The sequence below is a fragment of the Pithys albifrons genome, chromosome 16, assembly GCF_047495875.1.
Source record: "Pithys albifrons albifrons isolate INPA30051 chromosome 16, PitAlb_v1, whole genome shotgun sequence".
NCBI lineage: Eukaryota > Metazoa > Chordata > Aves > Passeriformes > Thamnophilidae > Pithys > Pithys albifrons.
Genome location: NC_092473.1, coordinates 16,780,317 through 16,804,498, shown reverse-complemented (window position 1 = coordinate 16,804,498; position 24,182 = coordinate 16,780,317). Strand labels below are relative to the sequence as shown.

General features: G+C 54.0%; 2 protein-coding genes across 4 annotated transcripts in view; one reads left to right on the top strand and one right to left on the bottom strand.

Moving 5' to 3' along the window:
- USP31 (ubiquitin specific peptidase 31) overlaps positions 1-5,375 on the bottom strand; it is a 30,626-nt gene extending 25,251 nt beyond the window's left edge. For all 3 annotated transcript variants that reach the window (XR_011699174.1, XR_011699175.1, XM_071570814.1), the window contains exon 1: positions 4,604-5,375. Coding sequence is in view for 1 of the 3 variants with exons in the window: in XM_071570814.1 (XP_071426915.1) it covers positions 4,604-5,185 (582 nt within the window). In the remaining 2 variants the exon portion in view is untranslated. The remainder of the gene's footprint in view (positions 1-4,603) is intronic.
- Positions 5,376-5,902: 527 nt separating this feature from the next.
- Positions 5,903-18,059, top strand: SCNN1G (sodium channel epithelial 1 subunit gamma). Its single transcript, XM_071571260.1, is given in 13 exon segments — positions 5,903-6,081; positions 6,083-6,457; positions 7,254-7,548; positions 8,004-8,197; positions 8,986-9,089; positions 10,101-10,264; positions 12,969-13,067; positions 14,249-14,366; positions 14,944-15,022; positions 15,106-15,163; positions 15,513-15,574; positions 15,770-15,845; positions 16,234-18,059. Coding segments are annotated over 13 exon segments (2,184 nt in total). The 5' UTR covers positions 5,903-5,917; the 3' UTR covers positions 16,630-18,059.
- The last annotated feature ends 6,123 nt before the right edge of the window (positions 18,060-24,182 follow it).

Genomic DNA, 24,182 nt, shown 5'->3' with positions numbered 1-24,182 from the left:
CCTGGAACTCTCCAGGCTCAGCTTCAGGCAGACCCTGAGATGAGGGGCATCTGATCACTACTGCTCTGAGGAGTCTCCCCTGCACTTTACAACAAACTGACACAATCTTATGCAGACGAGCTCATTAAGCAGTGCTTTGCTCAACTGGCAGCAAGAATCATCCCAATCCAGTGTGGCCAAAGGCCAGTGTAGAGCAACACAGATCCAATCAAGCTGCCTGGGAACACACCTCCCCTCATCCCTTTCACTGGCTGCCAGGCACACATGGCTCTCATACTTTCACCTTACACCATACTGTCATCCTGCATGGGCAGCATGGAAATAAGGACCTGGGAGCTCAGACGACAGAAAACACATTTTTAGCAATAACATACAGTCACCCTTCCAACCCTACAGAGGGTTCCCTGTCCCCAGGGCCACCTCACAGCAGAGCTGCTCCACACTGGGGTCTCTCCCCTCGCCTGTCCCTCCACTCGAGGGGAGCACTCACACCACACTCCTGCTGCCCCCTCCTGCAGAGCATCCTCAGCAAACCACTCCTGACCTCCAGACTCTGCTGCTCAGCCCCGGCTCCCCAGCCTCGTGCTGCACTCGCTCAGATCAAAGTTTGAGGCATAACCCAGAAATCCCTGGAAAAGCCTTTGGATTTCATAAGTAAGTCAGACTGCTGCCTTAAGGCAACCAGGATCTGGAAACCCTGGAGGAAACCCTTCCCAGAAGGTTTATGTGTGTGTGGAGGGCAAATAAAACAATTGTAAGGAAATATATGCAAAGAAATAAGCAAAACAAAACAAACCCCACACACAACAATGGACTTGCATCTTATTGATCATTAACATTAAAAAAAGATAAGTCTAACCTGGCAAGCTGGTCAAAGACCTCTGGGATCCCAGTGCAACAGATTACAGTGATGTCAAAAACTGTCACAATGATGATGTAAAAAATTTCATTTGCTTTTTATTTCAAGCAAAGTGTGTCAACTCCATATCTCAGAGCAGCTCTAGGACAAGTCTCCCCAGTGTGATGCCACCACTGGGAGTACCTGGACTGAACTGGAAGAAGCACTTCAAGATTCCATGTTACTTGGCCTCACTCAAAGCCCTTTTAGATGACTGCCAGAAAGCAAGAGCCAAGGGACCCTGAGGGAAGGGTGAAGGGTTTCGTGTTTCTTCTTTCATGCCCTTTCTTCCATCCTTCTGTGCAGAGGGAGGACAGTCAGCTCTCCACAGAAATATTTTAGGAATAAGCAGTTGACCCTGTGCAGAACAAAATAACTGATCCTGTGCTGGGTAGAGAGAAAGATAATTAAATGTGATCTGAGAGATCTCATTTCACACATCACTGGCCCCGTTAGCAAAGCACAAGGGCTCTGATGAGCAGAAGGGCTTGAGGCTGACAGCTCTGGGTGGGGGACATGCCCACACTGCCCCAGCAGCCCCTGCTGAGAATGGCTCTCGCTGCACTTCCAACAGGAGGCAAAGATCTGAGCACATCCACACTTTGCAGGAACTCCTTCATAACTCGGGAGTTAGTGATTCACTCCCAAAGAAGTGCCCAACAAAGCTGGCAGAGTGCTTGTCCCAGTTGAGACACTTGCCCAAACACCTTGAAACAGAAGTTACACACAGCTACTGTGACATCTCACACCAAACACAGGTTCAAAAATACATATAAAAAGGAAGCAGCACTTTTACCTGGCACAATTATCCCTGCTCTACCAACAGGGATACTTTCTAGGTTCAGATCAAGTTCTGATAATCCAGCCCAACTGAGTTATGGTGACTGTGCTGCATTTGCTGTACATGCTGCAGGCCACAGTTAAGGCCATCTTTGTCTTGTAGGAAAAATATGCAATCCCAGCTCTGGCATGCAACAGGTCTTGTTAAATACTGACATGCTTCAGTGTGCAACTGCCTTATAGCCTCAAAGTCTCAAAACAGAAAACACCCTTGTCATCCACAGTAGACCTGAACTCCACAGAAGGCAATGAATTTGCATAAGATACAGCCTTTCAGAGAGTTTTCATACAGTTTTTCAAGCCAAATTAGTTAAAATCAAAATCCTTCTTGCTGAAGACCCCACCATCACCTGCAAGTGTCGCAGACCGATTCCCAATACAAAGGGTGCTCTGTCCTCCCTGACTGAACTTTGTAGGCAGGACAGGACATCTCCCTGGAAAAAAACAAGCCTGAAGCTCCACTTATACAATAGATGTTTGTCACCATTGTCACATCATCACAAAGGGAAAGGAGGAAGCACAAGCTGCAATACTGGTCCCTGTTATGAAAGCAGCAGCTTTGTTTAGGCAGGAAAACAAAACCCACTGAGCAATCGGAAGAGAAGGATTGTTACAGTAAACAGCAATGGAGCACGGGACCAATGGGAAGGTAATTCACAGCAGAGATAAACCCAGGAACCACCAGCTCCACCACGGTGCTTTCATTCCATTTCCCAGGAAGGACTGCCCAGGTTCCCTTCTCCTCCCAGCCCAGAAACCAAACCCCTTTGCTTCCACCTCCCACCGCAGTCCTTTCCAGACCTCTTCCTACTGCCTCAGCCTTCTACATCTGCTGCTTCCCCCAGCTTCCCCCTCTCTGCCAGCACTCCAGACCTCCCCTCACTGGGCATGAGCTCTCCACAAGGCTCTCCCTCACCCCGAAATTACAAGACAAACCATTTTACACAAACCACTTGCTTGAATTGCATTTTCCTTGGTTTCAGCAGCTACATGAATCAGGAACCCAAGGGATGGGTTATTTCTTGAAGATCAACTTCAAAAGTGAGAAAACACTACCAAGAAAAAACAGCTGAGAGAAGAGCATCCCAAAATTCACCCCCTAAAAGGCCCCTGTCCACAAGGATGCCAAGACACACTCCCTTGAAAAATAATTTCCTCTCTTCCAAGAGAGAAGCTTACAGATATGAGAACAAGCAAAAAGATAAGTATTATCTTTATCCTAAAATACATTTAGCCTCTGCAGAGAAGTACTTAGGAATTAGAATGTGCCTTCACCCAGTTATATTCAGTGCCAAAAGAGATTTAAAAAAAAGCAAAAAAACCCCAAGACATGGATTTCTAAGTATGCTGGCTAAAGAGCTTTTTGGCTGTCAAATAAATATTACTGTCAATGGCTATTACTGTTAGAGGAAAAAGCCAGAATGACTCTCCTGAAAACACTTCACCCTTAAAAACAGTTACAGCAAGGCAGATCAGAAATGTTCCACCCTCTATCCAGAGCAAGCTTGAGATGTTTCCTTGTTTTAGGGAGAAGCACCAGTTTCCAGAGTGAAAACACCAATCTTTGCCTTTCTCCAGTCTTAACCTATTACTTACATCTGTAAATGAACTGTGCAAATCTGCTGCAGAGAAAAAATTTAACTAAGAACACTGAATTTAACAACAGGTTCACACAAGTTAACTGTCTTTAGAGGTGTTAATTTCCTATTAGAAGTAATTGACCCATGTAAGGAACAGCATTTGACACAATGACACAGTCCCACAGCAGGACCTGAGCTGATGGCACTGAGCAGTGCTGAACCAACTGGACCAATTGGACTGGATCCCCCCAGCAAGAGGCTTTTTAAAAGCTCCAAGGTTCTCCTGGCAGGCAGAAGATGGATGAGGCCAGCTCCATCCACGAGCAGAACAGTGCTTGCTTACTGCCAGTGATGCCTGCAAGCAGCAAAGTTTCACTATAAATGCCTGTGGAAAATGGCCTTAATTTAATCCCCAGCCCTGCTGCTCTTCCTCCTGCTGTCACCCGTACCCAAGCCCCACTCCCACAGCCTGTGCAAGCAGATGAGCCTGGCCTAGAAACAGGGCTGCTCTCCCTTCTATCAGTTCCACTGGCAGAATAAAGTTCTGCTTTCACAACCTTTTATTCCTGCTATTTCTCAGGAGAACACAATTTCTTCTCCTGCCGGAGCACCTCTGTGGCCGCCAAGGCGACTGCCCCGCGATGCTGCCACAGCCCGACACACGGAGCGGATCTGCCACCCGAGCACTCCCCCAGAACCGTCTCTCCTGAAAGCACCGGAGCCTCACACGGTCCCTGTGCCTTCGCTCCAGGGCAAACAGCCGAGCTCCCCACGAACAGTCCCCACCCAGGAGAAGCAAAAGGTGCTGGCCGTGCATCCGACAAAGGCCACTGACAGCTCAGAGGAGCCTCTTGGGCAATCCAACATCCAGCAGCGCTGAGAGAGAGCCGATTCCACCTGCTGTGCACCCCACCTGAACACAGCCTGAGACCGTGTCAGTGACATTCTTGCTGTTTTCATGCATCTGAGCACCTCCTCTCCAACTCACTCTACAAGAAAACCTGGTGCCATCCGCATGGGGTGCCCACAGCACTGCCCCGGGGGCAGGACGGGAGCAGCTCTCCAGAGCTACTGGCACGCAGCTGGCGAGGCCAGAGGGTTCTTCCCACGGCGCGGGTGCTCGGAGCAGCAGCAGGGCACCCGCCACAGCTGCTGACGGGGCCGCCTGCGGTGCCCGTGTGGCGGGGGACACCGCTGTGACCATGTGTGTGACACGTTTTCCGGTGTCACGGCCAGCACCGGCACCCCGGGGCTCCCCGGGACCGCGGGCAGGGGGCCCGCTCACCTTGAAGTCGCGGCTGTGCTGCGGGGTGTACTCGAGGGTCCAGAGCGCCCGCACGAGCTGCGCCAGCTGCTCCGTGACCTCTCCGGGCGCGGGCGGCGGCCCGTCGGCGGGGGGTGGCCCGGCGCGGAACTGCTCCAGCGCCAGGAACTCTGCGAACAGCTCGGTGTTGCTGAGGCACTGCAGGATGGCGTTCATGAAGCAGGTGTTGCCGTGGTTGCGCAGCCCCGCCACGCCGGGCACGGGCTCGGCGGTGCCGGCGGGGCGCGGCGGGGGCTCGGGGCTGCGCGGCGGGCCCGGCGGGAAGCAGCTGCCCAGGCCGCCCGCCGCCTGTGCCGGGGGCAGGCGCGGGGCGAGCGCGCCGCGGGGCTCGGGCTCGCTGCTGTAGTGCGAGAGCGTGGACAGGGTCTTCAGCACGCGGCTCATGAACCCGCCGAGCGACCGCCCGGACGGCGCCGGGGCCGGGGCCGCGGCCGGGGCCGAGCCCGCGCCGCCGCCCGCCGCCCGCCCGCGGAAGAGCCGCTTGCTGAAGGAGCGCTTCTCCTTGGCGCTGCCGGCCGGCCCGGCGCCGCTCACCCGCGACATGGCGGCGCGGCGCAGCGCGCATCCCCGCTCGGCCCGCTCAGCCCCCGCGGCGCTCGGCGTGCCGGCGCTCGGCCCGGAGCCCGCTCGGCCAGGAGCTCGGCCCGGAGCTCAGCCCGGCGGCCGCCGCATCCCGCCGGGCCGGGTCGGGCCGCGGCTCCGCCGCTTCACGGCGCCGCCATGCAGCGGGCGGGGCGGGGCGCGCCCCCACGTGATCGCGCCGCCACCTTAGCGCCGGGCAGACGCCGCCGCAGCGCCGCCATCTTTGCTGCTGGCGCGGCGCGGGGCGGGCTCTCCCGGGCTGGTTCCGCCTCTGGCCCCGCCCCGGGCCCTCCCGGCCCGTGCAGGCCCCGCGGTCGCCGTCGGGAGGCGCTGCCCGGCCACGGGGCGGGAGGGGCGGCGGGGCCGGGGCATGGGGCGGGCCGGGGCCGGGGAGGGGCCGGGGCGGGGCCGGGGCATGGGGCGGGCCGGGGCCGGGGAGGGCCATGGGAAGGGCCGGCGTAGGGGCCGGGGCGGGGCCGGGACATGGGACGGGCCGGGGCCGGGGAGGGGCCGGGGAGGGGCCGGGACATGGGACGGGCCGGGGGTCGGGGCCGGGGCGGGGCCGGGGCGGAGCGCGGTGGGCGGTGCCGGGCCGGGGCATGGGGCGGGCCGGGGCGGGGCCGTGGCCGGGGTAGGTGCCGGCGCCGCCGCTCGCCGCCCCATCGGTAGCCGCGTCGGGGCCGGGAGTGCAGCATGGCCCCACCGGGCCCGGAGCGCGGACGAGGTGAGGCGCGGCGGGTGCGATGGCCCCGGGCACGGCCGTTTCGGGGGTCGAACACCGAGAGCGGGGTGGGACGGCGGATGACGAGGCCGGGCGGGACGGGACCTGCGATCGCGGTGTGGCGGGACACGGGGCGAGGAGGGCGCCGGTCCCGCCGCCGCCCCCTCAGCGCCCGGTCCGCCCGCAGCGGTCGCCACGGCCCCCGGTAAGAAGATCACGGCGCGGCTGAAGCGGACGCTGCCGGTGCGGGGCCCGCAGGCGCCGACGCTGAGCGAGCTGATGCGCTGGTACTGCCTCAACACCAACACCCACGGCTGCCGCCGCATCGTGGTGTCCCGTGGCCGCCTGCGCCGCCTGCTCTGGATCCTGCTGACCCTCAGCGCCGTGGGGCTCATCCTCTGGCAGTGCGCGGAGCTCCTCATGAACTACTACAGCGCCTCGGTCTCCGTCACCGTCCAGTTCCAGAAGCTGCCCTTCCCTGCCGTCACCATCTGCAACATCAACCCCTACAAGTAAGACCCGGGGGCTTGACAGGAGGACGTGGCGGGTCCACGGTCGGGGCTCCGGTGTGTCCGTCATCCCCCACCAACCCGGCACCAAACCCCTTCCCGGGCTTGTCCCGGTGCTGCTCATCAGCATTTTCCCAGCCGTGTGAAAGCGTATTCCGTCTGCAGCACTCCGAGTGCCACGTCCCCCCTCTGTGTTGATCTCTTCAGACACGTGTGGGTTACACTCACTCATCACCTGCTGAGCTCGGCTCGGTCCATTCTGGTTTGTGCTCCAGACAGTCCCTGGTCAGCTGCTTGGCTCTCTTCAAATTCCCTTCTTCCCAGGACACAAGTTCCATGATTACAGATGGCATCATCTGAAGAACAGAAAGGGCACATCTGTCGCTGCTCTGTTACCTCTTTTCTACCTTTTTCCCTGTCAAATCACACTTTATGCTGCTGTCTGTTCTGCTGCCAGCTCCCCAGCCCAGTCCCTGTAGGCCATCCAGCTCTCTGGTGTCTCTGCACAGATGCAGAAGTCTTATTTCTGCATGCTCTGCCTTCTCGGGCTTCCTGTCACAAGGAGCTTGGGTGTCTTGAGAGGGCTTTCTCTGTATTTCAGTCTGCTCTGCTTCCTGTGGTCCTTGCTCCGAGATCTCTCCACGGCCATAGCTGCGTGTGCCCTCACCCATGTCAGAGAGTGGTGCGGGACCTCCCCAAGGAATTCTGTCCCAAGCCATTGGATCCGCAGTGCAGCGAGCAGAGCGCTGGGCAGTGAGGTGAGACGGGCTGTCACTGTGTCACGTTGTCTCCCATGCAGGTACAGTGCCATGAAAGAATATTTATCTGAATTGGACAAAGAGACAAAAAAAGCTTTGGAGACTTTCTACGGATTTTCTGAGGGCAAGTCCAAGGTGCGCCGGTCTGTGGATGAGCAGAACAGCACAGGGGGTGACTTCTTCCAACAGATCCCTCTGCTGAAGGTCGAGGACTTCTCTAGGACTGCGACTGACCTGCACAGTGGGCAGAAGAGGAAAATAGAAGGAAGTGTCTTTCACAAGGACTCGTCCATCGTGAACTCTGGCGATTCCAATGACATCATTGGCTTTCAGCTGGTGAGTGTCACTGTGCGCTGGCCAGCAAGTTCCCTGTGGGGCAACAAAGGGCTTTTGGGGGTGGATGTCCCTCTGTCCGGTTTTATTGCCTGCTCAGGTGGCTTTATTGTGAACAGTGGTGAAGAGCACCCTGTGAGTGATTCTGCCCAAGCCGCCATGGCTGTTGGAGATTCACCTCCAGCTCTCTGGGAGAGAAATATCTTCCTGAAGTCTTCCCAAAGAAAGTTAGTGCCTTCTGTGACCTTTCCTTTGGGCTTAAAACATTTGGTCATATCACTTAGCCCTGAATGAAAGGTCTTTGATGCCTGTTTGTGCCACTGCAACTTTATACATCATTATTTCCATGGAAGACAAACCCTACCACACATACCTTGTAGAAACCCTAATTCACGTGTCTTTTGTAGAATCCATTATTTCATTCAGTGTGAATGCTTTTTCCCCTTTGTGCTTGTCAGTGTGATGCGAACAACAGCAGCGAGTGTGCCCTGTACACGTTCAGTTCGGGTGTTAATGCTATCCAGGAGTGGTACAAGCTGCATTACATGAACATCATGGCACAAATTCCCCTGGAGACTAAAGAAAAATTGAGTTATTCTGCTGACGACCTTCTACTGACATGTTTCTTTGATGGCCTATCTTGTGACAAAAGGTCAGTGCACAGAAAATTCCTGCCAGCTGATTTCCAAGTCCATAAGATGTAGGAGTTTGGTATTTGCTAAATTCCAGATGGAGCCACTGCCATTTTTTAAATCAAAGCAAACACTTGTATCTTCCTGAACTTTAATTACACTTTGATTTTATTTGTCTTGGTGTTCTGCTGTCAACATTTCAGATAAACCTGTGTTTATCCTTGGCAGAATTAAATCTACCTGCTTATGGTTGTGGCAGTGCAATTTCTATGTGTCCTGGTAGGAGGAGACTCATCCCTGCATCCTGGTGGAGAGCTGTAGATAGGATTATGTCTCCCTGGAATGGAGAGATTTGCTGGAGTGCGAGGGGATGTGCTCAGAACACACGAGTGTGCTTGAATCAGTGGATATGGCCCTGGCCTCCTGATGTGACAGGCAGGCACAGCTTTGCTGAAAAATGAACATTTGTGTGCCTGTAGACACTTGACTTATCAGATGGGAGAGGGTTCTGTGTATCCCCCCTTCCTGCCAGTTCTGTGAATCTGCTTCCCCACCTCTTCAGCCCCCATTTCCACATGAAAATCTCAAATTTCCTTTTCCTGATCTGTTGAAGATCATAATACCATGTAGTTTCAAGATACTTAGAAAGAAACACACACCTTTCAGCAAAATAAATTTCTTAAAAAGAAAGAACACATCCTTCATGCAATCCTGGTCTGTCTCTGCCAAAACCAAAGTGCAGATGTACTTCTTTTCTCTCACAGACAGAACTGCAGAGAGCAATGTCACGATATTTGATTTCTTCCAGGCACTTCACTCGTTTCCATCACCCGCTCCATGGCAACTGCTACACCTTCAACAGTGGCAAGAACGGGACCATCCTGAGCACCTCCACGGGTGGCAGCGAGTATGGTGAGCAGGGGCAGCAGGCGCAGGCGTGGTGCTCTAGGGCAGCTTGTGCACACGTGTGTTGTTCCTGGGCAGTTTCCACACGTGTGTTGTTCCTGGGCAGTTTACACACGTGTGTTGTTCCAGGGCCGTTTGCACACGTGTGTTGTTCCTGGGCAGTTTACACACGTGTGTTGTTCCAGGGCAGTTGGCACACGTGTGTTGTTCCAGGGCAGTTGGCACACGTGTGTTGTTCCAGGGCAGTTGGCACACGTGTGTTGTTCCTGGGCAGTTTACACACGTGTGTTGTTCCTGGGCAGTTTACACACGTGTGTTGTTCCAGGGCAGTTGGCACACGTGTGTTGTTCCAGGGCAGTTGGCACACGTGTGTTGTTCCTGGGCAGTTGGCACACGTGTGTTGTTCCTGGGCAGTTTACACACGTGTGTTGTTCCTGGGCAGTTTACACACGTGTGTTGTTCCAGGGCAGTTGGCACACGTGTGTTGTTCCAGGGCAGTCGGCACACGTGTGTTGTTCCTGGGCAGTTGGCACACGTGTGTTGTTCCTGGGCAGTTGGCACACGTGTGTTGTTCCTGGGCGGTTTGCAGAGGAACTGTTTTGATAACAAGCGCTTCAGCGAACTGGATCCCGCTGGAGCATGAGCGATGTGTTGGCTGTAGATGTACAGCTGATTGGGGAAATGCCTGTTTGAACTAGTGCAAACCCTTGCTTGAGAATACAGATAATATCATTGCATCACTAATGTTTTCCAGCTGAAATTACTGCTGTCCAGTTATATAACTTTTTAAAGTCAGTTTCAGCCACGGTCTCGTCAGGTTTTATTTGTTTGCTGTACTCGAGGCCACCGAGGGTTGTTACTGGTTGCAAGTGTCTTGGTCTGGCCCAGCAGGGGTTGTGTTTGGCTGTTACAGTACTACTTAGGGCAGATAACATTAAATAAACTGTTCTGCCCTTCCTGATCAGAAAACGCAGCTCTGGTTCCTGGTGTAACTGTTCTACCTTGTCTCTGGTTTAGGATTGCAGGTTGTTCTATACATTGATGAAGCAGACTACAACCCCTTCCTGGTGACGTCCACAGGAGCCAAGATCATTGTCCATGACCAAAACGAGTATCCCTTCATCGAAGACATCGGCACAGAAATTGAGACTGCAGCAGCCACCTCCATAGGGATGCACTTTGTGAGTGACAACAATCTCCTTTCCAGGTGCCCCTTTGCCTTGGGACAGTTGTAAATAGGAATTGATGGGGAGTTTGCAAGGAGCCAGCGGTTGGAAGGCTTCTAAATACCTCCCACTCAGCAGCTGAAGTGCCCGAGGAAAATCCTGTGATAGCGCTTTTCTGAACTAAAGAAGCCGTGGGAAAATCAGGTCCTTAAAAACGCAACACCTCCTGGAATCTTGTTTGTTGTCCCTTTTCTCCCACCCCTTGGCTTTCCAGGGGAGTTTTGATTTTGTTTTCACAGCAAAATCCACAACCACAGAAATGCGTTGTCAAGTGCCTCGTTTGGCTTTAGGAATGAGCAGGGAGTTTCATGCCACGCGGGTCCCAGGGATCAGGAGCCGTGAATTCCCGCCCTGGGGTCGGGGCTGCGGCAGCAGCACAGCTCCTTTAACTGTTTTTGTGGGTGTAAGCCTTATTTTGCTGGGTTTCTCTCTATCTCAGCGGTAAAAGCACCCTCGTGGGCAGCAGCTTTGCCTTTTGCCAGCATAGTGAAATATCTTGCCCACTGTTGGCAAAGGCAGGGAGGGCTGCAGCTCCCACTATCCCTATTTAGTGTAGTTCAAACAAGGCATTTGACCCAAAGGGCTTCGTTCCTCTGCAGGGCAGTGAAAGCGGTGCCAGATCCCCTTTTATCTGGATGGGCTGTTAAGTGAGCACTTCAACTCTGCCTTTCTTCCTGATGGTCGGGTCAGAGCATCGGCCATCCTGCTTATCTGGGTGTGCCACATCAAGATAGGCCCTGCATCAGAAAGACATTAAAAGAGGGCTGATGTTTTAAAATGTGCAAATAGTTAACTATCTTCCATTTGTCTGGAAAGCTGTGGCAGGAACTGCTTGGTCAAACGTGGCTGGGAGGTTTGCAAACCGGGTCGATGTGAGGAGGCAAAGTCTCACAAAATTATTTCCTCTAACCGTCATACCATACAGCGGACAGTCACTGCAGGCAGAGTCTCGATATTTAATGTAATATTATCCTGGTTTGGACTGTTGCTATAGTGCAAGAAACAAGATTGAGCACATCTCACTGTCTGTATTTAAACATGGCATGAGCAAGGGATACAGTTGCATCATAATGTGGCAGCCAGAATAGGTGCCGGACACAGCTCCTGGTCTCAGAACAAAAGCTGGGGATCACGGTCCTTCCAGGAAAGGACAAGTCCAGAGAGCTGCCGAGTGGGGTCACAGTTGTCAAGATAGGACTGCAGCAGCACTGAGGTGCTAGATCAGTCCTGGTACCCACATCAGGAACACAGAGGAGGACACAGAAGGTGTGTCACACACCGTGGTGCTTGCTGGGCTCCAGACGCAGCGTCAGGGTCTGGGTGTCGCTCATGAGTTTCTGCTGGGTACTAAGACTGCCCCTGCACCTCCAAAAATATTCCAAGATGTTTGGAATGCAAACAAGGCATTGCTTGGATGGAGTTACAGTGCTCTAGTTAAATATTTAGTTTGGAAATTATTTCAGTCCCTGAAGGAACATGTAAGGTTTTGTAGGAGCATAAGCCGTGGCAAAATCATTTTATACAAAGCATGATCATCTGGAAGCTCCCCAAGCATGCTGAGGCAGTGTCCTGGCACTACATGGTTTGGGGAAGTTAAAAGCCTATTAAAAGCTGGTTTCATTCAGTTTTCAGAAGTAATGTGTCTATAATACTGAAATCACATCCTTCCCTCCAAAGAGGTGTTTGAACATCTCTAAACTTGCTGACTCACACCGTGCAGGCCCAGAGCCTTCTCTTGTCAGGTGTTATCTCAGGAACCTGAGGAGCTGCAGCCAGTGCCTTAGAGGTAACCAGCATTTCTCAGGTTCCTGGTAAATTGATCCTTTTTATTGAATTTTTAATTCTAATTTTAAACTCCGTAGAGAAAGGTGAATGGATTCTTAAATGGATGTTTCTTGTGGTTTCAGGCCACTCTGTTGTAAAGTGGATAATCACTGCAGAAAGATAACAAGGGCTGAGAAAGGTGAGGCAGTCTGCAGGAAGCCGGTAATGCAGCTGGAATCAGGTGCTGGGAATCTGAGGGCTCCTAGCCCTGGTTTCATAGCAGACTTGGCATTTCAGAGCTCCTTGCTCTGGGTAGAGATTGCAGAGCAGGAAAAGGCATTAGTGTTCGAGAGGAAGGGTCAAAGCAGCACCTGGAAAAAGGCCTGAAGGAGACACAAACATTTGATTTAGAGTGGTTCCAGAGAGGTGCTGTTGAACACTAGTGGAGCCTCAAGTGCTGTTTCCCCACGTCACAAGAGCAGCCACTGCAACAACAGCTTGGAAAGGTGGGGGGTCCTCACAGAAAACAACCCAAACCCCTCAGCTAACAACCCCCTCTCTCAGAACACAAACATGCAGGGTAAAGGATGCACAGCCTCTAGGACTAGGAGAGAACATACATATGAATTACTCAGCTTTGAAAAATCCTCCCTGCTATGATTATACCACCCACATTCCTGCAGAAGGCTTCAAGGAAGACAGCAGAAAACCCAACCAGAGCAGTGTTTTTGGAAATGGATATTAGAAATAAAACCCCTTCTTTTGACAAGGTATTGGCAAATTGTTTCAGCTGCCCCATCATATACAGTTTCAGAGTTGTGATGAAGTGCCACTGAATCCTTTGGTTTCTCTGCAAACTCCTAAAATCCAAGATTTGTTCTTTTCTGGTTCTCAGACTCGGTCTCGCAAGCTGAGCAAACCATACAGTGACTGCACAGAGACAGGAGCTGACATACCTGTGGAAAATCTCTATAACAAGAGCTACTCACTCCAGGTAAATCCATTGCATTTGGTTTTATCAGTTCCTTGAAAACTACCTGGATAAAAAGCTTTATAATATTCTGTGGTTCAGGACCCGAGATTGGGAGCAGTCCAGGTACAGGGTGGCTACTTTAACCACTTATGTAAAATGCCACAGCATTTCTTAAAATTCACCTTTTATTCCTAAGTGGTTGCTGTTTGAAGTTCCCTCAGGCTCCCTGTTAGATAAAGAGAGAACATGAGCTCATTAGGCAATTTTCAAGCAATGTGAGACTGGAAAATATTGGCCAAGTAAAGGTTGCAGCTTAGTAACCCTTAAAGACAGAAATTGTGACCTTTAGGACTCCAAGAATAACAGATACCATCTAATCAGTATCCAGATAGCAGGATGTTTGTTTACAGAGTAAGTTTCCACTAATTTTGCATGGTTTCTGTAATTGGGTCCACTTGGAAAATGTCAGTTGTTTGACACTCTCCTCTTGAAGAATTGTACTTACATTAGCTGCTGCCTGCTGCAAAGCCCAGGCCTAACCTGGATTTGTATTTCATGAGCAATATGAAATCTGCTATGATGTAGTGCCAGGTGGGATCACACAGACATTGTCTCAGGTTTTTAATAAGTACTTCACCAAAACTCAGTGCTCATGAGGGCTGGGACTGGGACCAAAAGGCTTGACTAGGATTTCAAAGAGAAGTTCAGTTCCTGCATGATGCAGTGTTCTAGCACAAACCACAGCTCTGCTGCCCTATTAATCCTTACAGCTTCAGGTCTCCCAGTAGGCACCAGCAGAGTTTGGTGAAAGCTATGAACATTTTCTCCTGGGAATCATTTCCCACACCTAGTTGGTGATTCAGGGGCCATGTGCTGTGGCAGGCCAAAAACCTTCTCCTTAGCTCTGGAAAGAGCAACTGCAACAGTGAAGCTTTTGGTGGCTGTAGGGGAAGTGAGGGCATTCACAGAACCCTCATATATATAATCTTCAGAAAGGATTGTATTCTTATCTCTTGCACTAGAGCCTCAACCCTCCATGGCACTTTCTGCCTGTGCTTTTATTTGCTCAGCAGAGCCTGAATGCCCTGGGAAATGGGGTTTTCCATCCTACTGCTGCTTTCATAGACAGGATGTTTTTAGGTGCACAGAAGCCTGGACCTTGGTGCTGCCTCTTAGTCTCCAGCTCTGGTTTTTCTCCCCAGATCTGCCTGCACTCCTGCTTCCAGAAGGCCATGGTGGACTCGTGTGGCTGCGCCCAGTATGCACAGCCCTTGCCTGCAGGGGCAGAGTACTGCAACTACAAGAAGAACCCAAACTGGAGTGAGTGTTTAAACACCTCCAGCACTGCACCTGCCTCAGTGCCTGCTGCCAGCCATATCCTCTGCACCCCCCAGCACCCCCAGCACACAGCCCTCTGCACCCCCCAGCACCCCCAGCACACAGCCCCCTGCACCCCCAGTGCCCCCAGCACACAGCCCCCTGCACCCCCAGTGCCCCCAGCACACAGCCCCCTGCACCCCCAGTGCCCCCAGCACACAGCCCCCTGCACCCCCAGTGCCCCCAGCACACAGCCCCCTGCACCCCCCAGCATGCTGGCACAAGGCAATTCTGTTTTAACTCACTTAAGCACCCACACTCAGAGCCAGAAGCACCCTCTTTGTTCACACTGACTGGTTTGTGATACTTGCCCTGATGGCTTGTCACCTGTGCCCACCACGGAACAGTTGAGTGGAGGGCTTGACCAGGTGAGGCAGTTCATAGCAACAGCCACTTTTCACAGTATATTTCTAGGGTATGTTATTTTATCCCCGCCCACACACTGCTCTCTACCCCAGGTAGCAGGAGACCTTTGCTTCTCTTTCTGGCTCCTCACACCTGTCCCACTCCCTCCCTGCAGTGTACTGCTACTACAGATTGCACGAGAAGTTCGTGAAGGAGCAGCTGGGTTGCCAGCAGATCTGCAAAGATGCCTGCAGGTGAGTCCTGGCCACGACCAGAGGTAAAGCACTGAGTGCATGGGAGTTGAAGCTCACAAGTGACATCCTGCCTCTCTCTGCAGCTTCAAGGAGTGGGCACTCACCACCAGCATCGCCCAGTGGCCATCCACCGTGTCAGAGGTCAGTCCCCAGCTGTGCTCCACTGGGACAGCAGCCTGGCACATGGCATTGAGTAACCCCACAGTTTCAGCACAGAAGCAGGAGGCCCTGGGGTAGTCCTTAGTACTCAACAGTGCTGCTCCCAGAGGCCACTCTGTATTGTCCAGGTCAGGGCTTCCCCTCCAAGAGTTCACCATTAAACTGAAATTTGGCTTGTGGTCTGGGAGATCCCCTCGAGGACAACTGGCCTGTCACAGACTCAGTTCTGGCACCTACACTAGCCCAGGCAGGCATGGAACACAAGTCCCCTCCCAGGGGATCTCTGCACAAGCACACACTGCTAGAGCAGCATTTTCTGTCTGTTCTCCAGGACTGGATGCTTCGAGTTCTCTCTTGGGACAAAGGGCAAAAACTCAACAAGAAACTGAACAAGTAAGTCCCCTCTGAGTTCTGGCCTTGCACCTCCAGCTCTGATACAATCTCAGCAGCTCTAATGATGGCAACTGGGGAAAAAGCTCCCTTGGAGCTGCCCAGCCCTACTGGTCCAACTGGTTATTTGCATAGTTTTTCAGTATGTTTCATATTATTGTTTTACTAAACCCTCTGCCTGCCTCCTGCTTCCCTCAGGACAGACCTCGCCAACCTCATGGTGTTTTACAAGGACCTGAATGAGAGATTCATTTCAGAGAATCCTGCCAACACGGTAAGGGAGCACAGCTGATCCCTGCTCAGCCTTCCTCCCATGCAGGGGAGTGATCCCACCCAAGCAGGGGCAGGAAACTGATCTCAGAGATGCACCTTGGGGCTGGTCCTGCCCTTTGCAGCCCTTATCTGGGGCCACATCTCTGCCTGTCCAGCCCCAAGTGCTGCTCTGGGCAGCCCATGGGCTACCTGCAGTAAACCCAGTTCTGAGCTCTTCCTGAAGCAGAGCCAGAGAGAACACCACAGTCAGCAGAACTGGGCCCACTGCATTTGGGAACGCTCAGCAAGCCCCACATGCCCCAGCTCGGTGCAGCCTCCCTGCACACTGCAACAGCACCATGAACACATGTCCACCACAGCCTGTAACCTTATGCTCTCTGCTCTTCCAGCTTGTCATTCTCCTGTCCAACTTTGGGGGCCAGCTGGGCCTCTGGATGAGCTGCTCGGTGGTCTGTGTCATCGAGATCGTTGAGGTGTTCTTCATTGACTCGCTCTCCATCGTCATGCGGCGCCAGTGGCAGAAGGCAAAGAAGTGGTGGAGCGACCGCAAACAGGCAGGGTCGGGGAAGCCTCCCCAGGCTGGCGATGTGGAGAGGCAGGGCCATGACAACCCCGTCTGCATTGACGAGGACCTGCCCACCTTCAACACCGCCCTGCACCTGCCCCTGCCCCTGCCCCAGGACAGCCCCCTGCCCAGGACTCCCCCGCCGAACTACAGCACTTTGCGGCTTGAGACAGCCTTCACAGAGCAGCTGCCTGACACACTGGAGCTCGGCCAGCACTGACACTTGTCACCCACCCACCCGGGTGCCAGAGAGGTGGGTGCTGGACCCACGGGTCCAGGAGTGAAAGGCACAAATCCTAACAAGCACTGAAGGGCTGTCAGGTCAGACCCTTAATTCAGGGATTGAACTGGCAGTCAAAGCTGCCCTGACCAAAGCTCAGAAACGAAAGCCAAGGGCTCAGAGACATTAGGAGCTTCAGGCAACATCAATTCTCAAGTTAATGATGGCAGAAGAGGGCTGGAGCAGGATGTGATGCTGAGCTGGGATGTCTCACCAGGCAGAGGCACACATTAGCCACCAGCTGCACACACCCCATTGCATGTGAACAGGAATTGCTCCATAACAGATTGATACCACATTAAGAATTAACACTAATTGCTTACTGCTGTGTGGCTGGACTTGTGGGGAAAAACGCTGGGCTATCAGGAATGCAGCATGGCATTTGTAGGAAGGGACACGAGAGGGGCTTGGGAAAAGCACAAAGCAGATAAAAGAAAAGCTCTCACTTGAATTTTCATTAGAAACCTGGTTCCAGCAGTAGCCTGAGGACCTCTTATTCCAAGATGAAAAGCCAGGATAGCCAGAGATGGGCTTATAGAGCAAGTTATTACACAGCTAGGGTAGGAGAGCCTGAGTCATTCCAAAAGAATCATCTGAAAGGGCACAAAATCCAATTCAGAGCACAGTAATGAAGTGCATCCTCTGCAGGCTTGTTCCACTCCACATCCCTCAGCCAGCCCTTAAACATAACTTCCAAGCAGCTCAGTAAGTGACTTCCCAGAAGCCTCACAGGGAGCTGGCTGCACTTTCCCTGCTCGACCCTGGGCAAGGACTTCCTCCTGCAGCCACCCAGTTCCCACCTGCTTGCCCTGGAGCTGGCAGTGTCCAGGGGATGACAGAGCCAGACAGGGCTGCAGTGGCAGCTGACAGATGCCTCATTCCACCTGTGCCTGTCCACCTTCCTTCCCCACTCCTGCACAGATCCACAGAGCAGTGTCAGCACCCAGGTTTCACCTCCTGTGCTCCAAGCTGTGCTCTCCCCCTGCAGCACAGACAGGCCAGGGCTAGTGCAGGGACCACAGGCCCCCCCTGGCTGCAGTGGCAATGCCCTTCCCGTGGCTCCCAGTCCTGCACCCACGTCCTTCCTGCCAGAGCCAATCCTCAACTGCCTACAACACATTGTGTACCTACTGAGGATGAGCATAACACACTCCACACTGGCTGCTGGAGTTCTGCAGAGCCAGAGCAATTCAGAGTATGTGGAAGGGCATGAGTGTAAGAATCTGTCCTTGCCTTTCTCTATGATCTTATTTTATATAGGACAGTGAGAATCCAGGAAGGTTCTTTAATGTGCAATAAAACCTATTTTAACTGAATTATTTAAATACATGATAAACTGAAAAAATAAAGATATATTTTTGTGTAACTGCTATGTGTTTTCTTGGTTCTAAATCAGCACAATACAAGTTACTTCCATGCAGGGATCCCAAGAGCCAGTGGGACTTGCCTGTGCCTTCTCAGGGGCAGTGGGTTCTCAGCAGTGCCAAGCCCCCTGGCCAAGTGCCCCAGGCTCTTTTATGGAAATGGGGATGGGGAAATGCTGCAAGACCTGGCTTGGGAACAGGCAAAGGGGGACTGGGATTGCAAACAGGAGCACAGGAAAAATGCTTTTCAGAAAACACCATTAACCAGCAAGGAACAAAAAAGGCTGAAACCTCAGGTGTCCCCAGACAGCTCCACTCCTGGGAAGTCCCTTGGAGACCACAGGAGAAGAAACAACCAGGTGTGCTCTGCCTCAGCCCCTGCTCCAGCACTCAGTGAGGTGCTCAATGTGAGCCATGGCTTGTCCCCATCCCCTCTAACAGCACCAAATACCAACACTCATCACGCCAGCCGTGCCCCATGGGCTGCAGTGGCAGAACAGACCCAGAGGAGAATGGAGCAGCCCAGGCAGTCCCACACTTCGGTGCCACCCTCTTTGGAGCTACAAGCATGAGCTGTCCCCACTACAGTAGTGGTGGCAGTATCAGCAAAGTCCAGAGCCTGACCACACACTTTAAATCTTGGTGGTGCTGACACAGGAGCTGTTTTGGCTCAGTTATACCTGACCAAGGACCTGCCTCCTGATGCAGCTGGGTCAGTTGTGACCCCAGCTCTCACAGAGCACAGCCTGCAAGGAACACATGAGGGGGCAGGGAGCCAGTTACCTGCCCAGGAAAGGCAGCAAACGTCACAAGGTGGGACATACCACAGTGCCTCTGTTCTGCACCCACCTGGGCATGCAGCAGCACCAAACAGACCACAGTCCTCCACAGGGCTTGCTCATTGCTGCTCCAGGCAGTGCTGAGAAAAGATGCCAGAGCTCAGCATGCTGCTGGCATGGCTACTTCCCCACTGCTGAACCACTGACTAGGCCCCCTCTCCCTCTCAGACTGCTCAAGTACCCTTCCCCACTCCCAGCAGCCCTACAGTCCCTGGAGCTGGGTTAAATCGGCAGGTGCTAATCATGCTATCAATACCAAGCCCTCCCCTCCTGCCCCCCAGAAGGAGGGACACACACACCCCCCAGCTGCTGCCCACAGCAACCCCCTGCACCTGGCTCCATGCTCAGGAAAGGCACCGACAGCTGGCACAGATCAGGATGTGTGTGAGGGTTTTGTGTTTCCAAAGCCTTCCCAGAGCAAAACAAAAGCCTTGGAAAACAAGCAGACTGGTTCCAACCCTGCACAAAAGTAGGTGTAGAGACTGGTCAGATTATACTGAGAACTGCAGTTCCAATAAGGAAAGAAATCCTTTGATGGAGAACAAGGCTGCTGACCTCCAGTGCTCACAGCAGTGGGCAGTTACCAGTGCTCTTCCACTGATAACTTGGGATATGTGTCCTTCCAGACACTTTTTGGGATGAACACTCACTTTAAATTCTTTGGAAAAGTACAGGTGTTCTGCAGGTGCTGTTTACAGTTACTCTCGGGGCAGGTGCAGCACTTTTTCTCCATGTATGAATAATCCTGAGAAGGCAGAGAGCCACAGAGTCACAGAAATGGGTTACTGCATTGTGAGTTAAACACTGAACTGTGCTGAACTCCTGAGTCACCTCAAACACAGAAAACCACCTGGGACGGTCTGAGAATCAGGACTGGCATATGCTAAACATTATGAACCCAAAGCATTTGAGAAACTCAGCTCAGAGTTTATGGGAACAACAGGCTGTAAAATCCGTGGCTCAGCAACAAGCCCTCATCTGCCACTGTGGCTCCAGGATCAGGCAGGAAACTGTCCCTTGCCATGGGATCAGCGTTCCCAAGAGAGTTGTGGCGAGTGGTGGGAGCCTGGTCAGCCCCTCTCAGGGCTCAGTTATGGGCAGCCCCCACTCACCTCCTGTCCCAGGGGTGGTCACGGTGCCTGGGCTCTCAGGTGGCCCCAGCCCACAGACCCAGAGCTTTGGCTTTGCAACAAAGCAGGGCTGCTGGGGAGCTGCTGTGGTACCCAGAAACATGGTGAAGGCACAGGCAGCATCGCAGGCACAGCACTACGTCCACAAAGGACAAGCTGGGAAGAAGTGTTGAAACCAACTTGCAGCAACAGGTGCTGGTGACTCATGGGACAGCCAACCAGCACACCAGGACCAGCCCTTCCAGGAGAGGGGGCATGGCAGGAGAACCTCTTCTGCTCCTCCACAGTTCAAGCAGCAGCCACTGCCAAATGAGAGAAAGTTGGAGGTGATGGAGGAGTTGTGGGGGGGAAACGGCTGAGGAGGAGAAATATCCAGCTACACAGAGATTTTCTGGACAGCAGAAATCTACCCGTGTGGAAGTGTCAGCCTGGAGGCCACCCCAGCCTCCCTCAGAACAGCAGGGTGGCTGCCCAAAGCTGCTCCCAGCTGACAAAGCCAGGGAGCACCAACAGGGTTAGAACTATCCAGGTCGCTTCCAAAGTGGTGACATCTGAGTGATATCCAGTGGTCCACAAACAGGTTTGGGAGTTAAATGCCTGATTAATGTAAATGGGGCTGGGCTGGGGAAAGGCATCTCCAGCACATACCTATGGAAAATCCTTGCAGGCCTCTGAGCCTTTCATGTGCTCAAGATCAGCTCTGGGGAGGTGAAACACGGCTGGAGATTGTGGATGGTTTAGTTTTACCCTTTACCTTCAGGGCAGGGAGAGTCAGTATCAGAACTGCCAGCGGCTGGAGCTGGGCAGCCCTGGGGCACACCCGGTCTGAGCCATCCCCACCAGCCTGGCCTGTGCCTGGTGCTTTGGAAGCGTTTTCCAGCAGCATCCCAAGCCAGGGCCAAGCCGTGGCAGCACCAGAGTGGTTCCAAGCCGTGTGAGTCAGAGTGTGCCTTGCGGTTGCAGCAGCTCCCTCCACAGAGACGTGCCATGACAGGGCCCCAGAGCTAATCCCGATGCCGACATCTCCCTGCAAGCAGGACAGACCGGGATGTTGGGAGTGCTCGCCAGCTGCCCACGCCTCTGCCAGCACATGCTGTAACACCATTGCAGAGCTGGGCTGGCAGTGCCAGCAACAAAGTCTGGAACAAGACCAAGTGTGACCAGCGCCTGAGGTGAGGAATGGGACCCAGCCTGGGCATTCTCAGCTAAGAAACTGGACTGCCCTGTTGTGCTAATCCAGCTGTGGGCTGTGCTGGTCCTGGCACTCCCTGCTGATCACAGCCTATCCATGCCATGCCAGAGGCTCAGTGCCACTCTGCTCCCATGGGCAGCAATGGCAGCAGCACTTGCTTCAACCACACACCCACAGGTGCCCAGCGCTGCCCACGTGTGCTCCCTGCCTGGCCCCACCAGTCCCACTGGCCCCACCTCACCCCGGGATGAGCTCAGCAAGGCTGCCAGTGGTTGGGCTGCACTAGCCAGCCCACAGCCACACCATCGCACCCAACAAGAGGTGCCTGTGCTGGGGGAATGGTGCATCCTAAAGGAACAGCAAGTTACTCATCACACCACTGCTGAGCAGCTTCACTTCTGGAACTGACACATTCTGGCAGCAAGAGCACCTCAAGACCGTGGGGATTTATGAAATCTTTTTCTCCATCTGTCTCCTCTTCCCAAAAAGCAAAGGCTCTTCTCTCACGTTCCACTCAGCCATTCATCCTTCTCCAGAGCAGTGTGGGCTCAGGATGCTCTGTCCCTGGGGAGCTGGTGGGGGCAATGGGAGTGGTGGAGGCAGAGGTCAGGGTCTCTGCCAGCCCTCCCTGTGCCTGTGCCCGTTCCTGTCCCTGCAGAGCAGGGTGGAATGCTGCACAGTGGGTTCCTTCGGCCCCAGCACAGACGCTCCGAGCGCTGACCTGCAGCCATTCCTGCTCCCCAGCCCAGCTGTAACACAGCCCGAGGTGTAAACAGGGAAACACACCCAGCCCCGGGGCCGTGGACGGTTTGTTCCTGCTGCTCTGTCCTCTGGTATCCTCACCTGGGCCTTGGCACTTTCCTGTAACACTCCCATGCTGCCCTGTCCCTCCCTCCCAGGCTGACACTTCTGCCTCAGTTTCCCTTGCAGATGGGGCTGGGTGGCAGCTGTACCCCCTTGGGGCCCGAGCCCCCTGCCCTGCTGGTTGTGCGGGTGGGCTGCCAGCCCTGCACAGCTCTCCGTGTGATCCCCCAGGGCCGTGGTGGCGCTGTGACTTCGGGAGCCTTGCTGTTGGCAGCCTTCCTGGAGCAGCAAGTCACGAAGCACAGGAGGGGATGCTCTGAGGGGCCAAGGGACACGAATCAGTGTCCTCCCCAACTCGCCTGCCTACTGCCCACCACAGAGCAAAGCCCACGGCAACGGAGCCAGCCTGACCCCCCATGCAGCACCAGGCGTGGGGGGCAGGATACAGGGTCATATCTATCTCCTTCCACTCACGTACTTTGTCTAAATGTGCTTCTAGGGATTAAAAACCTGTGTTCCCTCGATTTATTCACCTGCAGCTCCAAGCAGGCCACAGTCCCAGAGGGATGCGATCACCCGGAGCGTGGCAGAGGCGGGAGCCGGCCGGAGCTGCAGGTGAATCACCCTGTTGTCACAGTGCCTCTCACTCCAGGACCTGCCTCCTGGGTTTTAAGACGTTCTCACCCAAGTTTACATAATGAATCCTGAACGGTACAAACTGTTCCCCTGGGCACACATGGGTAATCACCCCCACTTCGGTCTTGTTATAAAATGTCACAAAATAGTTGACATTTCCTCCAGATCATGGGAGACGACTATAAAGCACCAGCCTAGGGCATCTTTACAGTTCTGCGTCCCGCTGGCACCACACTGACACTCCCTGGCCTGTGCTGGGGCATCCTGCGGGCTGGACCCTCCCTGCAGCTGCCACATCCCAGGATGCTGGAGTCATTTTTTCCAGTAAACTTCTATGGTGGAAAAGGCAAATGAATGCAGCTGATTGTCTGTCACAGCAATTAGTTACAGAGCAGGTCTGTGGAAACCCCACTAGTGACAAACTGTTGCAATACCACATTGAGAGCCTGCCCAGTTGTCACCCGTGGGTGAACTGGGACTGAGTGCCCAGTGTCACCACACTGGGGCTGAGGGAGTTGTGCCCCAGTGGGATTTGCCCACATCTGGGCTGGCAGAGCAGCACAGCGTGGCAGCACCACAGCCCAGTGCCCGACCCTGGCATGGAGTGACCCTCACTGTGGTCACCGGTCCACGGAGCTGCCCCAGGCGAGCAGGAGCCAGGGGCCCCATCCCTCCCCTCTCCTGCTGCTTGTAAAACAAAACCAGCCTGGGTTTTACTGCCTGATCTTTGTAACGCAAACAGAGCAGTTAACAGGTTTTACACAGGGGCTTCCAGCACAGAGTGGCTTAGGGAAGGTCAGTGTCACTTCACTGGGATTTTACTGGTCACAACTAAACGCCTCGATTTTGTTTAGTGACAGCGTGTCCTGGAAGTGCGCGGGCCAAACCCGGCAATTACCCGAACGCGTGGGAGAGGGTGGTGTCCGGCTCCCTCGGCATGGAGCGGAGCAGCCACCCCGACACGGCGTGATGGGGAGTGCTGGGCATCACTGGGCACTGATGGGGACTGATGGGCACTGACAGGCACTGCTGGACTTGGCACACTCGTCCCCACTCCTGCTGGCAGGAGGGTTGCCCAGACCCCCGGAGCTGTCCGACAGGAAGCCAGGCTGCAAATGTGACTAATACTCGGCACGTTCATCTCGCAGCTCCTGCTCAGTGACAATGTAATTAGCAGGTGTAGCCACGCTTGGCACTGTGACTGTGCTGTGGGCAGGGCTCCTGGCCACACCATCCCAGCACCCTGGCTGGGACAGCGACCACCTGGGCCGGGCTGCCTGCAGAACTCAGGGGCAGCAAAGCACCAGCACCAACCACTCCTGCTCCTGGAGACCGAAAAGCCTTTCCAAGGCCTGATGGAATCTGTGTGCACCAAGGAGTGACCCTGGCTCTGACAGACACCACTGGGGTGGCACCCCTGCCGGGGGTACCAAAGAGCATAATGTGACCGAAAGTGATGCATGTTTCAAAGAACCAGATGTTGACGAGTCCTGTGTTCTTCCCGTGGACCTGAACTCCCACCCCCAGG